The 14,900-nt window shown below is 28.8% G+C and overlaps 1 protein-coding gene across 12 annotated transcripts in view; it reads left to right on the forward strand.

The window, feature by feature from the left end:
- Positions 1–9,895: 9,895 nt before the first annotated feature.
- Positions 9,896–14,900, forward strand: part of LOC111036841 (protein PF14_0175-like) — a 77,753-nt gene continuing 72,748 nt past the window's right edge. For 6 of the 12 annotated variants that reach the window (XM_022319069.1, XM_022319074.1, XM_022319072.1 and 3 more), the window contains exons 1-6: positions 9,899–10,692; positions 12,822–12,933; positions 13,002–13,091; positions 13,165–13,216; positions 14,401–14,601; positions 14,670–14,778. In XM_022319069.1, coding sequence (XP_022174761.1) covers positions 10,407–10,692; positions 12,822–12,933; positions 13,002–13,091; positions 13,165–13,216; positions 14,401–14,601; positions 14,670–14,778 — 850 coding nt within the window. In that variant the 5' untranslated portion in view covers positions 9,899–10,406. Of the gene's footprint in view, positions 10,693–12,821; positions 12,934–13,001; positions 13,092–13,164; positions 13,217–14,400; positions 14,602–14,669; positions 14,779–14,900 lie in introns of all 12 variants that reach the window. The other 6 variants (XM_022319077.1, XM_022319078.1, XM_022319079.1 and 3 more) reach the window with 3 other exon arrangements.

The following is a 14,900-nucleotide window of genomic DNA, read 5'->3' on the forward strand; positions in this document are numbered from 1 at the left end:
AAGAGGATGTTACACCTGCATTTATTTTCTCCGTCTTACAAATGTACAACAACGCAAAAACTTTTTTGCGCGGAATAGAACCACTCAGGCTGTAGTGATAGCTAACACTCCAAATTAATATACAATGTAGTTCAGAACATTACCTGTGAAATGTAGCTTTAATTTTTTTGGTATCACTTATACAAAAAAAGTTCTTATTGTTTCAAAATCTCTTATTTTTATGATATTTCAAACTTAAATAACTTTTTTTGTACTTCCAACATCTAAAAAATAAAAACAATATTTCACAGCCAAAGTCCTCCTTTTTATATGGCGAAAATTTCATTTCTTAGTTAGAAATGTATGATTGTTGCCTCCTCGTTTTTACCCCCGCTCAAAGCAAGTTTTGCCATGTTTTATAACTGTAAGACGAAGACAACACAATATGCTTGTGTAGCGTCCTTTGGAGCATTTATTGATCCATGTTTATATATATTAGCAATTATTGTTTGCTTGACAAATCAGTAATCTCCGTTGACTTCAATGATAAGAACAAGACCGCAACTAATTATTTTATACACAGATATTATATAATATTGTATATTATAGTTATTGTATTGGTATATTCTTATTCTATGGGCGTATATGCGGTTTCATATTATATAGTTTTTGTTCTATGAATATAACAGAGTGACCATCACGGTATTGGAAGACTGTCCAAGTGCCAATTTGGCTTAGAAGTTAGAACATTGACTTATTATTGTTCTATGCTGAACATTTTACGCTACACATCACTACAATACTACATAGAACATTCTACATAAAAATAGGTGGGAAAGTGGGTACCGTATTGCTGTACAGTGGTCGTGTCTGGAGAGATCACTGTTATGGATATGTTAAATTTGAATTCAATGGTATAAAATTAAGAATTATAGTATTTGAAAAACGATTCTGAGCGAAGGCGGTCTACCGACTGCCACCCTGAATTTACTAAGAATGTTTTATGATATTGCTATTAAATTAGATTAGGTAACCTAATTTATTTTACTATTAGTATTATAGTTGGTTGAATTAATTGTTGTATATCATTCTGTTATAATATACTTTAAAAGTTTCAAGTAACTCACGTCTCACACTAATAATATTATTTAATCATAACAGAATAACTCTTTTAAATATCTATCGAACTTTGAACTCAAAATACATATTAAAAAAAAAATTGTGATAATGTATTGTTTAGTTGTTGGTTACAGTATGAACTACTTGTGAGAAATTAATTTTTAAATTTACAATTCTTAACTCTAAAAATTGAGCAATTATACATTTTTAACTACAAAATAATTATAGCATAATTTCGAGATTTTCGTAAATTTTGTTAAAATTTGAACTTAAAATGCTTACAAAAAAAAATTGTGTATGTGTATCTTTGATATTTTCAACCACTTTTATAACAACTTATGAAAAATCTTAAATTTTCAAATTTTTTGAAAATTTTTCTTGGCATTTATAGAAAATTGAAAATGTGTAATATAATGTAAGTAACTCAAAACAAGTCAAATATTTTTAATAATAAGAAAATTATATAGTAGCTATAAACTTCATTTGGTTACAATTTTAGGTATCTACAGTTATCTATGCGTTTTTGAAAGACAGCAAAATAAGAAAATCGTCCAATAAAAATGAGTTATGTAATTCAATAACTGTACGCTAATAACCATTGTCGTTGAATCGTTTTGTTTAATAAAAAAACAATTAATTACTTAATTTAAGTGTAATATTGGTAAATATCCAATATCGAAAATTTTCAAATATACCCCAATTAAATTATATGACATTGTAAACAAAACGTATGAAGAATCTTGTATGAAATTTTCAAATCTTATAAATAGTTTTATAATTTATTTATTCTAATTGTGTAATTAGTAATTATAATATAAAATTGAAACACCTTTCTTATATGTTCAGAATGACTAAGTATTAAAGAAGGTTTTAGTGTATAAGTAATACGTCTTAAAAGAATTAATTGGATTCTCGGAAATAATAAAAACTAAATGCTTTTCGTTGGTAATTGCATCATTTGATAAAGGCTGATCCGATTTGGCTAATTTTTTGTATTACCTAACCATGTAATCCAAATATAAATAAGGATTTTACGAAAAGACAAATTAGAAAAGTTGGCCAAAAAATTAGATAACTAAAGAAAAACTAAAAGTGCTTTTTTGACTGAATGCAATGACTGATCAACGTCAAGCCTAAATTATGGTAGCTGGAGACTTATATTTTTTCATTTTGTCACAGGCACATTATAATATATAGCCATGTAATAGGATATGGGTACCTAATCTTTAATATAATAAATTATATCATTTATGAGCTAAAACTACGTAATATACATTCTCCAAATTTCATCGAATCTATTGATATACTTTTTACCTCAATCGGTCAATTTGTTCAAAAGTTATTTTAACAGAATACACCGAAGAATCATATATATCATGCATAAAAAAGAAGATATTATATATTTTTATAACTGTATAAAACCTTTTTTTTTTATGAAATTTGTACATTTGGTTACTCTATTATAGCTCGAATATTTATAAACATCATGGGTTCATTAGTTCGTGATCGTGAAAACAGTTTTATTTATTATGAAATTTATTATATTGTATTGGAAATTTCTCAGTAAAGTATACTATGTATCACATATACCTACCCTTCTGTCATCAAACTCATGCACGTGGCATACCTCATCATACGCCTTTTTATTTTGATATTCTCATTGAGAACATTTGAACAACAGGACGTCCAGGCGAATACCTTCAATAATCAGTAGATAGGGGACATACGATATGGCTATATTATATAAAATATGTATTATGAATTAATGACTAATAAGACTATTAAGTATTATTGATATATAACCACAATTGGTCGTTAGTCATCGTTTGTCATTATACATTTATACCTATTAATGGGTTCAGTTTTACATGTTAGCGTTTGCATTTTTTCCATAGTTTGCCATAATGTATGATGAGAACAGACAGAAAAAAGAGTAACATAACATAATTTTCTCTTTATTCATTTAATATTAAAATGTATTTTATTTATTAAATAATTTACGCGAGGGCAAGGGTACAGTTAATACGGTATAGGTATTAAATATAATTATATAAATTCTGTTGATGGGTACTACAGATATTATACTGTATTACTGAATATATTATATGAAGTGAACATAATTCATGTATAAAGTTATATAATACATTAATTTTATTATGGCACAGTAGTACAGTACTTTAATTTCGCCTTTTTATCCATAAACAAAATCAAAATCTTTCAAATCATTAGGTATAGAAATTAAACATGCGATATATTATACATAGGGTACCTGGGTACCTAGCTAAAAAGAGTTTAAACAATTTTTTTTCAATTGTGTTTTGGTCATAGGACATAGATATTAGAAATATTATACAACTAGATAACCGTATTTTACAGTAACAGTTGTAACCGACATTTATAAATCAGGCATTGTTTATAATTATTTTAAAACAAACAGCTGGTCCAAATTCGACCACACAACGAACCAATACTAATAAATGTTTTGTAATGTACAACGTTTTTAAACAATGTTTCTCAGTTCCATTGAATAAATCTTAAGTTTCTATAAGCTTTTGCATAAATTGTATTTATAATATGTGCATTCAAAGTAAGGTCTGACGAGAATTGATAATAAAATATCCAAGTCATTAATTAATACCTATTATTTTAACCACATTTAATTTCACATTATAAATTCCGTATTCGGGCATCACCCATTTGTACCAAAATAAAAAAGGTATGTTTTTTTCCGGGAGTCCATTTACGCTAAATGTACCTGTGTATACATTTGCAATATAAGCAAGTATATTAAATTTTTTTTTAATCATACTCAATAATACGAGTTTTTAAAAATAATATCACTAATATCAGTAATACTTATTTATCCAGACAACAATCAATAAATAGGTTAGGATATATTTTTAAAATCATATAGGCTATAATAATAGTTAATATAGTGCACATTTTTTATAAAATATAATATATTTGTATATTATGTCTTCGACAGACAAAGGCTTGCATATTATGCGGCAGTTATATTTTGTCGTAGGTACAATAGTTTTGCTGGGCATATTTTATTTAAAAAACGCCACAGTTCAATATTTTTATAAGAAGCATATTATTCCAATATATATATATTTATTACACTACATAGTACATAGGTAATATACTTGTCTGTATTTTGTTTATTTTTGTTAGTATAATTAATATACTAAGAATGGAATGTACGACAAGCAAAAGAGGAAAAAATATGGTTGAAGACAATGTTCAGCTATACATATCTATACATTTGTATATATACCTGAACGTTTTGATGAATAACGATATCCGATAACATAGTATAGCTGTTACATCGCACTATCGCAGTATCGTACTTCTCTACAACTTAATAAAACTGATATTATAAAACTTGTTTTCAGTCTGTCTACGCAATAGTATACACAATTTTAAAATCTATAGAATAATGAAAATAACTAATAAATATATTAAATAATGTTTACAGCTAAATTTGGCGTAAAATTAACTGTCGGAAAAACATACCTTTTTTGTTTTAGCGTAAATAGGCTGTACACAAAATGAATTAATTTTTCTGGCCCAAATGGGTAATTCCCGTGTATTAACTTACGTATTATTGTTCGTTATATAATTTACCGAACCGTTCAGAATCTAAAATAGGTACCTACCTAACCTATACCTTATTAACCCTAGCTACATGCATAGAGAACAACAAAAATATTTGTAAATTTACTTGGCTTATATATCAATAAGCTGTTACCTAAGTATTTTTAAAATTTATATAAATATATAAAAAATAATTTTTATTGAATGTCATAAATTTGGAAGCTTTAAAATAAAATTGTTCATAAACCATGATTTACTTTTTTCTCTGATCAATGCGCTCTGGTGTATACTGATATATTATTTTATTTTTTATTTATCTAAAATTTCAGCATCTAAGGTCATTCATTTTTCCTCATCTTTATATAAAGTTTATGTATAACATTCCGGTACCACAAAACTCGTATACCCAATGATTATTCGTCAATCGTTGAGCTCTACTAGTCGTGTGTAAGGTATTTATTTGTAAAGGGTCGCCGTAAATTCTCCGAGTAGCTCGTGGTTTCCAATTAGTTGTCGGCAAAAGCGGCATGAGTCAAAGGAAAATTGGTAAATATACGAGTCATGTAGGAGTGAATTAATCGTTAGTCAAAACACACACAAGAATCGGATAGTGATGTATATATTGATGTTTCAGACATTGCCATCGGTACCTATCTATAATAGTAGTTGTTAGTAAAACCTTAACCTTTTTTAAAAATATGTACAATTTTTTTTCATGGATGTTTGAAATTCAAATTTTGACGAAATTAGATACTAAACAAAAATAACGAAATCAGTTATTTTGCTGTAATTCTAATGGTTATAAATACTCGTAAATACTATATAGTATTTATAATCAATGGCTTAACTATTAACTATATTAATTGTTATTATAACAACACAGTAGTGGTTGATATTATTATTATTATTCTATTTTCGGAATGATGAAAATATGAAATAATTAATAGGCGACTTTCTGGACACAAAGTTATTTTTTAATTGTATATAAAAATAAAATGGAAAATAATAAATTAAATACTTCCTGGATAAAAAACTATGTAATATAATATATTGTACATAATGCGTACCGTCGTTGACACAAAAATATCTCCCATGTGCAAAAACACGGGTTTTCCGGAGACGAGAAAAATGTTTAAAAATAAAAATCACATAACAGTTATTTTATGAACGATTTATGGTAGGTAACTCACATACTAGTCCATATTAATATATTAACAATTATATTAAAATAATCGTTATTCATTATAAGTTATAATGAGTAAACTCCGAGTTTCAGCCTTAAAAACTAATGTACACGTATTTGTACGTACTCGTGACTCGCGAGTTATACATTTTTAAATATTTGTAGATCCGTAGCATAGGTAACTGTGACACTGTGTAGTGTTTAGAAATGCCACAATTAGAACCTGCAGGTTGCAACTATGACATAGACCAGGGGTGGGCAACTTTTTATCTGGTCCGCGCTACATTTTCAAATTGCGTTAAGTATAGGTATACCGTATACAAGTCGATTTTGCCGCGTTGTCATTAGAAGCCACACATCCTCAAAACTCTCACTAAACTGCAAATAACTATTTATATTTAAATATTTAATTAAATTATTTTCAATAACGCTTTTTGTATTACCTATTTCATTATAGACAAAATAAATGCTAATTAAAAGTATATTTTGAATGATTTTTTTTTTTTTTTGATTTCTATGCTCTGGCCCGCTAGATTTTAAATTTCTAAAAATTTAAGACTTGTCAAAGGGCATAGGTATATTTTATAAGGGTCCTATTATATTTCTATTACACATTTTAACATTTAATTAAACATTTTTTTGAAATAAATTATCGTACTTATTGCGTTGAGATTGGTACCAACATTTTTGTTTTAATGTGAACTTGAAATGTATTTATAAATATAATTTACAATAATTAATACCGATATAATTCTATGGTATTTGTAATTTGTATAACAGATCTAAGTTATTCTTGAAAATGGTTTAAATATTTGGGAGATTGTAAACTGCTGCAAATAAAAGTTTATCATAACACAATCTGCGACAAACCCGAAAAGATAGTAAGAAGTTAGTATAATATAAATTATAAAAACTTCGACAATGTATTTACGAACTAAGTAAGTACACTAGTAAGTAGATAGTATTATCACAAGTACCTAAAGGAACCGATATATTTTTCTAGTATGTTATGTTAAGACTTAAAAATACATTTGATTAGCTTACCAATTTGTACGCAATACATGCCAACAATAACGTAATATCAAACATAATTAATTAAGCGATAGGTCATAGATGTTGGTAAATAATAACACATAGGTTTAATATATGATTTATGTAGGTAACTACCTATACATTATTTAAGTACTTATACAATAAGTTTTCAAATCGATAATGTATATTATATAGCAGTAGCGGCGTAAACATTTTGAGTCTTTGAAACAAATTGTACATTTTTAATATTTTTACCACCAACCATCCCCTTTATTACATCAAAATGATAATTTACTATGTTGAAGCTATGAAGCAATTGCTTCAAATATTATTATATCCCGCCGCCACTGTTATGTAGTATAAAGGTAGTAGGCAGTAGGATTACAAAATACATTTCTGCAGTTTGTATAATGTATCTTATCAGTTTTGTCGTAGATTGTATTTACCTAAGATCATACACAATAATCTAAGATATCGGCTTTTAGAAAAAAACCATAAGGGTAATTTTACCACAGTTTACACATACAGCCAGACGTTTTATTAGGTCTATATTATTTCCAAAACATCATAAAATACCATATAGGTTCCATAATATCTACAATATAATAATTACACTGTGCTATATAGCACATTAGTAATATCGTCTATCACACTTACTTCACTTATTACTAGGTATACATTTATGCACTTGTACGCTCTACAATCTTTATGGTAGATTTACAAAAAATTGAGTTTTCAAATGCTCATAACTTGTTTCGTACTTAATTAAATTATCAATAAAAGCCTTTGAGATGTCCTAAGGCTTAGATAATAGTCTTACCTGTACATTTTAAAATAGGTCAATAATTCAATCTAATTTTTAAAATAATAAGTCAAATGTATAATTTTGAATGTAAGTTTGAAATTTTCTTTTTTTGAAAGACCGATAAAACCCAATAATATGTTTGTTAGTACTATTCTACAACTAGCGTTATCTCATTTCTTTATTATATTCAGTATTGTATATTAGAATCTCAATGCCTCAATGATAGTACGTTCGTATAACGTATAGGCCCTATAGGCATAGTTATTAGCCCGTATTTATAGCCTTATAGGTATTAAATATTAATTCTTACTATAATAAATTATAAAATAATTTTGTTCAGTTTCGGGGTCAATTTTTTATATTTTTTTTGTATGGCGCTAGACTGAGTTATCAGTAGAAACTAGAATTAGAACTTAAAAAAAAATACCAACAGGTTAATCAAATACAGAAAATTCTGTGGAAATAAATTTGTATTTATCTTGATTACGTTTGTAATCGTCTATATTTATTGTCCTCGTTCATCGGTAAACCCCTGTCAGACAACGTACGTATTACATAAAAATAGTATCCTACGAAAACGCGGTGAATAGTGAATACGACGAGTAGGCACTAATGATTTATATTCTGATCAGCATGTTCGAATTGCGTTCAATGCGATGAAAATAAATACAAGCTCTTCGAATTTGTTGAACCATGTTTACTTGTTAACCCGTATATTTAGCAATTTAGGTACATAATGTATTAATATAATATTATGTCTATTGTCTATTTTAAAAACATAATTTTTAAATTAATTGGAAAATGGAAGTGTACATTTCTATTTTTGTGGTTCTCATTTCATAAGTTATTATGAAAAAAAATATAACGTAGAATCTATTTTAGTCTAATAGTGAATTTTTATTTATAATACTTCTCCAAACAGCAAACTCAAAGAATTTAATCAAATCTATTACGTATACACTATAAAACTTTTCAGTTACCTACTGAACGATTCCGTTATCGTACTCGGAAGTTTTTAGTAGGTATTTATTTAGATATAATCAAGTCAATAACAAGTGTAATTTTGTAGAAACGATTAGAAGACCAAGCTCAAATAGTGACTATCAATTGCGATTAGCTAAAGAACGCAATAAAAATCACTTCGAAAATCATCGGTAGTCGGTACCTAAGTAGGTATATATTGGTTAGATCTTAGATCCCTACTCTTAAATATGTACATTTTATTGTTAAAAAAACCAAAGGATTTACTGTACTCACTCCAATAACAAATTACATTTTTAAATTCATATCTTGTTTAAAAATGTATTTGTACCTATAACTTTTTACATTTATAAATGTATTCGTCGTTAAATAAAATAAAGAGGTATGATTATTGCATAAGAATAATAATTTAATTTTTGTTATAATTTATAGTTATCAACAAGGTTTGTATTTAGCCATAATTACTGTAGTAAAGAACAAAATTTCTATAAATCAAAATTTTTGTTTCGTTCTTGTGTGTGATTTGTGGTGTAAACATTTTTAACAAAATATCTATGAACTTAAAATAGTAACTAGGTACCTAAAGAGTTCGAATATAATCTACTTATTGGGCACCAGAATAAGATAACCAATAAGTGTATTATACTTACACTATTTTCTGTAATACCCTTTTAATTATTATTTAGAAAAGGAGAGATTGCAGACCATTCAACCACCTCCACCCCGAATCCCAGCACTGTGAGGCGATGACAGTACATTAATGCAAATTTCAGTACCACTGAATTCCGCTGGCCAGTAGTCAGGAACGTCACGATATTATTCATTCCATGATAAGTAGAAACTTGAAAATATATAATTAATAATCACGGATTAATCCGTGGAAATAATAGACATTGAAATAGGCATTTTATTAATTTTATATGATTTCTTTAATCTACAGTGATCACCGATTAATAATAATAATAATAATAATAATAATAAAGTGATAGGCACTTGGGCAATTAACGAAATTAATAAATTTAACATGTGGCCAAATTATATTAAAAGATCGTCTTTCGTTATGTTTGAATAAAATCGATTATAGCGCTACACGGCAGGTCGATATACCTATATATATTATATCCATGTCATGCGCTTATCAGTTATCACGTATTTACGTGCGGCAGTAGTGGTGGTGGTGGAGGTAAGAGTCGAAACCTCCGTAAAGCGCGATCTCCATGAAAACAACGTAGTAATACCGCACTATCCCGCGGCCGCCGGCGCCTGTAGAGCACATAATTGTGTTTTCCAAGACAACTCGGAATCCGCTGTGACGCTGTCTCGCAGTCTCGCAGGGGAGTTTAACGTGGACGGTCGTGTCCGCTCGTCTTTCTTCTCGCGTATCCGCACTGTCTACAATTATAATATTGTATTCATTATTTCTGATACGGCTATTTTACTTCATTTTTGCGCTCGTTGTCCGATCCGTTCGATTATTTTCTTCCGAATCGATTTATTATTTTTTTTTAAAAATATTTTTTTTTCAACCTGCCGTTACGCGCTCGCAAGACTCACCGCTGTTGTTTCGTGTTTCAAGATTCGAGAGCAGCGGCACCATACCGTCGCTCGAGCTGACTTCCTTTTACTCCGGCGAGTAACCGTAGCTGCACCGTCGACTTCGGTGGCGGTAGTCGCAGGAAGTCTCGCCGCCACACAGATCATCTGGCCATGGCTCCCCGATCCAAATCCAAAGCGAAAGGGGCCTCGAAAGCGGCCCCCAAAGCGGCCCCCAAAGCGGCCCCCAAAGCGGCCCCCAAAGCGGCCCGTAAACCAGCCCGTAAACCAGCCCGTAAACCGGGCCGTAAACCGGGCCGTAAACCGGGCCGTAAACCGGCCGGTAAACCGGCCCGTAAACCCAGAGCAAAAGCAGCCGCGAAGGAACCGAAAACCAAAACAAAAGGGCCGCTGACGGAACCTCCAATGCCGCCTCGAGATTGGACTCCATTTGCAATAGGTAAACAGTCCGACACACATCCGCGCACAATGGCTTTGGCGCGAATTCACGCGTCGTACGTTCTCGTTCATCGTTTGTTGCGTCGCGCCTATGTCGAATACGCCCGGCGGGTCGTTTACGTTCTGTCTAAAATGCTCATTTGTCGCTTTTGAACGGTCCCCATGGTTCATTGCCTATGTGCGACATCATGTACCGACCTACTCTGCTAGTACCTACGTTATGACAATCGTGTCCGAGGTTTTCTGCTTCTGGCTTGCGCATGGGTCAGTAGTATATTTTTTACTCGTGCTGGTATTCAATGATTAAACCTGTAAAGCGGTGAGAGTGTTGTTTCGTGGTCCGGGTGCCGCCATTTGATCCTCCCCGTTACTACGATTGATGAAATCTCACTAACTATGTACCTAGTATTTTTTGTTTTTACATTTCTACGTTTAGACTGCTTCTGTGTTTCAGTGTTTCTACAAAAATCCAATTTTCTGTCTTGTTGCTTATTTAAATTTAAATTTTATTGTAAATCGAATATTTAGGATATGTATACACTCCTTTATTCTTTAAAAAAGTCGAGGTTTGGACATAAGTTTTGATTCGATTGTAATTTATAATGTCCCTATCATTTTTAAAATTTAAAAATTAGGTACAATTATTTGTTAGTTAAAAATAAAAAAATGCTTGTTTCTGTTGATTACCTACTTATTATATAATGTATATTTTTACATCAGATACTTATCGTTAATTGTTTAGGTAAAAAGTTAGAATTAGGTTATTTGTGTGTCAAAATGAATTTAATACTTTAGTTTTATTTACAAACAATTATTATTTCGACACTGAATCTGTACTATGCTTCTGCAATACTTTTAAGTTTGGTTTTTTTCCAAGTGCTTATAATTTATATAATATACCTATCTATCTTTTGTGTGGTTTTTGTCTGCAGATTAAATTTTATACTTCTATGGTAGGATATTTTTTATTTGTGACTTATCAAATTCCGACTTTTTTTGTACTAGAAATAAACAAAAATAAATGAAAAAATAACAAAGTTTATTGTAACAATTATTTTTGGACTTGCCTTTACTAATAATATTATGTGTATTTTAAATATAACTATGGGTGTTAGCTTGTTAGATTCGTATATAATTATGATGGGTATCTAATTAGGTACCTATTAGAGTGGTAAGTATTATGAATGTTTCATAGAAAATTATTCATTTAACTTTTTTTGCTTAAATTAAAATCTCAGGGAAGATTATCATAACTTTTTGTCATTGTTCAAAGCATCAAATAATTCTGTGAAGGGAACAAATTCAATTTTAATTGCTCAATTTTGATTATATTTATGTAATCATAGGTATGTTATCACAAAAGATATAGTTGTGTACATATATTTTAATAATTAGGTTTGAATCATATTTTATCCTGTTTTTGTTTATAATACGTACCTACTAAACATTTTATACTATGTAATAAAAGCAGAATTGATGTTCATCTACAACTCTTACTTGTGGGTAGCAAAACTTAAACATTGATTAAATGTATTTATAATTGTATGTACTTATGTACTTACTGCTAATATCAGTAATAAATACTTTTTGACTAAAACAATATTCATATATCTTATAATTTAGTAAATCATTTTTTATGATAGATACTTATAAGATCAAAAATTGTAATTTATATGATATATAATGGTTATCTAATACAGTGGTCGCCAACCTTTTGGACTTTGCGGACCACTAAAACCATATTCTAAATTCTATGGACCACTTTTAGCTTTCAATAGCTTATTATATAAATACCGTTCCACTACTGATAAATTTTACACCAAATTAATATAAAAAAGTACATAAGTAAAATAATAAAAAAGGTTTTATTTTTATTTATGACAAAAGTTTTAAGTTTTAATTAAATTTTAATGTGATATTTGTTCCTGTTTGTTTTGAAGAATTTCATGCAATTTTGACTCCAATGTAGTCACAGCAAGTTGTAGAGCTTTACTTATTTCTAGCTGATTTCTTGGTATTTTTCTGCGGACCTCCTAAATTTTCTCGCTGACCACCAGTTAGTGACTGCTGATCTAATAGATTAATCATTATGGCAACTGTTGAATAGTATTATTTTTATTTGTTTTTTAGGTGAGCAAGTCTATTGCAGATGGGAAAACTTTTATTATCGGGCCAAAATATTGAAGCCATGTGATGTTAATGAAGATTATTACTGTGTTCATTACTGGAAATTTCGCAAATCGTTAGTACATCTATATTTTTTAAACTAAAAAAAAATGTATGACTATTAAATCCTTCAATATTTTTTAGTTGGGATATGGTAGTGCATGAGAGTAAGCTACTTAAATATGAAAATAAGGCAAATGAAGCATATGTTAAAAACTACAATGCTTATTTTAGGTAAATATTGAGTTATATTAACTAAAATCAGCTATTCATTTATTAATATACATGTACGTTTTTATTTTTGTAGCAAACTAAAGAGAGATAGATTTAAGGGTTTGAAGATAATAGCCCAGTTAATGGTAAGTAATCAAAACAAATGTATTTGCTAGAAATACTGGGAAAGTAAATTTGAAATAAGATTATTTTATTGAACAAATTAATATTTATGATTTAAATTCAATATAAATTAGTTGGTTGTATAGTTGTTTCTCTCTCACATTTATAGTTATTTATTTATGTGAATTGTTGAAGGTTTTGTTTAATAACTTAATTATTTAATATTTTTAACCTAAACACACGAAAAGTCTAGTTTTCATAGTAATATTATTTATAATAATTTTTATTGCATTTTCCCAATCATGAAATTGTTTGTTGTAAAGAGAATAATAAAATTGTTTCCATTGTTGGGGTACATTTTGAGAATGTACTGCTTATCATTTGTAATTTACTTATCATCCATAGTTTTTAATTGTATCTAGAAATGTAGTAATGGTTGTTTGGTTCAACGTTTAAAGCAAATTTTTATTAAATATATTATGTTTGTGATAAAAATGTTATCTTGATTTTAGAGGTGGCCAATAAAACACAATAGGGTATAAAAAACATCTATAACATTTTAATATGTAATTTATATTTCCTTCATTGAATAATAATAACTGTAGAAGCTTATAATATGTTGTGTGGTAAATTTTTTCTTGGATAGAATACTCTAGCATCATGTACACTAAGGTTATCTCTTGCCTGTTACCATGGGACAATAAGTGCATGACAATGAGATTTATACAATTTTAGAGATGATAAATAAATATAAATTTCAGACATCCCCCTGACTACTTGACCCAGCGAGGTGGATACCTAAGTGTATAATTTCTAACTCTCCATGCATTTGGTCGCCCATAAAAAATGCCATTGCCTATAATATTATGATTCAAACTTTATGTTAAAATTTGTTAGTTAATACTCAGTAGTGATGTTTAAAACTTAAAAAAAATTTTTAAGTTTAATCTTTATTTGATTTTTTACACATCAATTGTATAACATTGTACATTTTTTTGTTCTTAGGACTGGGTTTATTTTCAAAAAAATTTAGCTCAATACGTAAACTTTAAGATCATGATTTTCATAAGGATCTGTAATTTTTTTTAAAATAAAATACAACCTACGTTAATTTATCCAATATAAACCGAATAAACAATTTTACTTTATAATATTTTGTATAGATAAGTTTTCTTTTAGCCAAGTTGTTTATTAATTTTTTTTTCAGGATAATATAGAAAAAGGTATTCCACTTGTACAATTGAATGGCTTACAATATGATCCTACTACATGTAGGGTTATGGTTCATGAAGATGGAAACATACACTGTCTACCAAAAGATTCAATTACAACTATATTACCTGAAATTAAAGTTGAGCCTTCTCCAGTTAACAGAGAATCATTTTTATCTTCTGAACAAGAAGAAAGTGTATGTAGTCAAATCTATGATAGCCAGCATATTTCTATTGGTTTTTAATTATTGATGGCTGTTTACAGATTCAATCAATATCACTTGCAGTTAGTGGCAATGATTCAAATTCTGAAGTAAATTTATCATCTTTAAGCCCAAGATTTGAGGAAGCACAAGAGTCAAAGATGGATAAAAGTAATAATTATACCTGATAAGTAATAACTAATAAGTATTTAAATAAGTTATGATTTGTAGATTGAGGACAATAACAGTTATAATTCTAGTTTGTTTGTTTGTGTTGAAGAATATAGTTGCTC

The sequence above is a fragment of the Myzus persicae genome, unplaced genomic scaffold (assembly GCF_001856785.1).
Source record: "Myzus persicae strain clone G006 unplaced genomic scaffold, MPER_G0061.0, whole genome shotgun sequence".
Classification (NCBI taxonomy): domain Eukaryota; kingdom Metazoa; phylum Arthropoda; class Insecta; order Hemiptera; family Aphididae; genus Myzus; species Myzus persicae.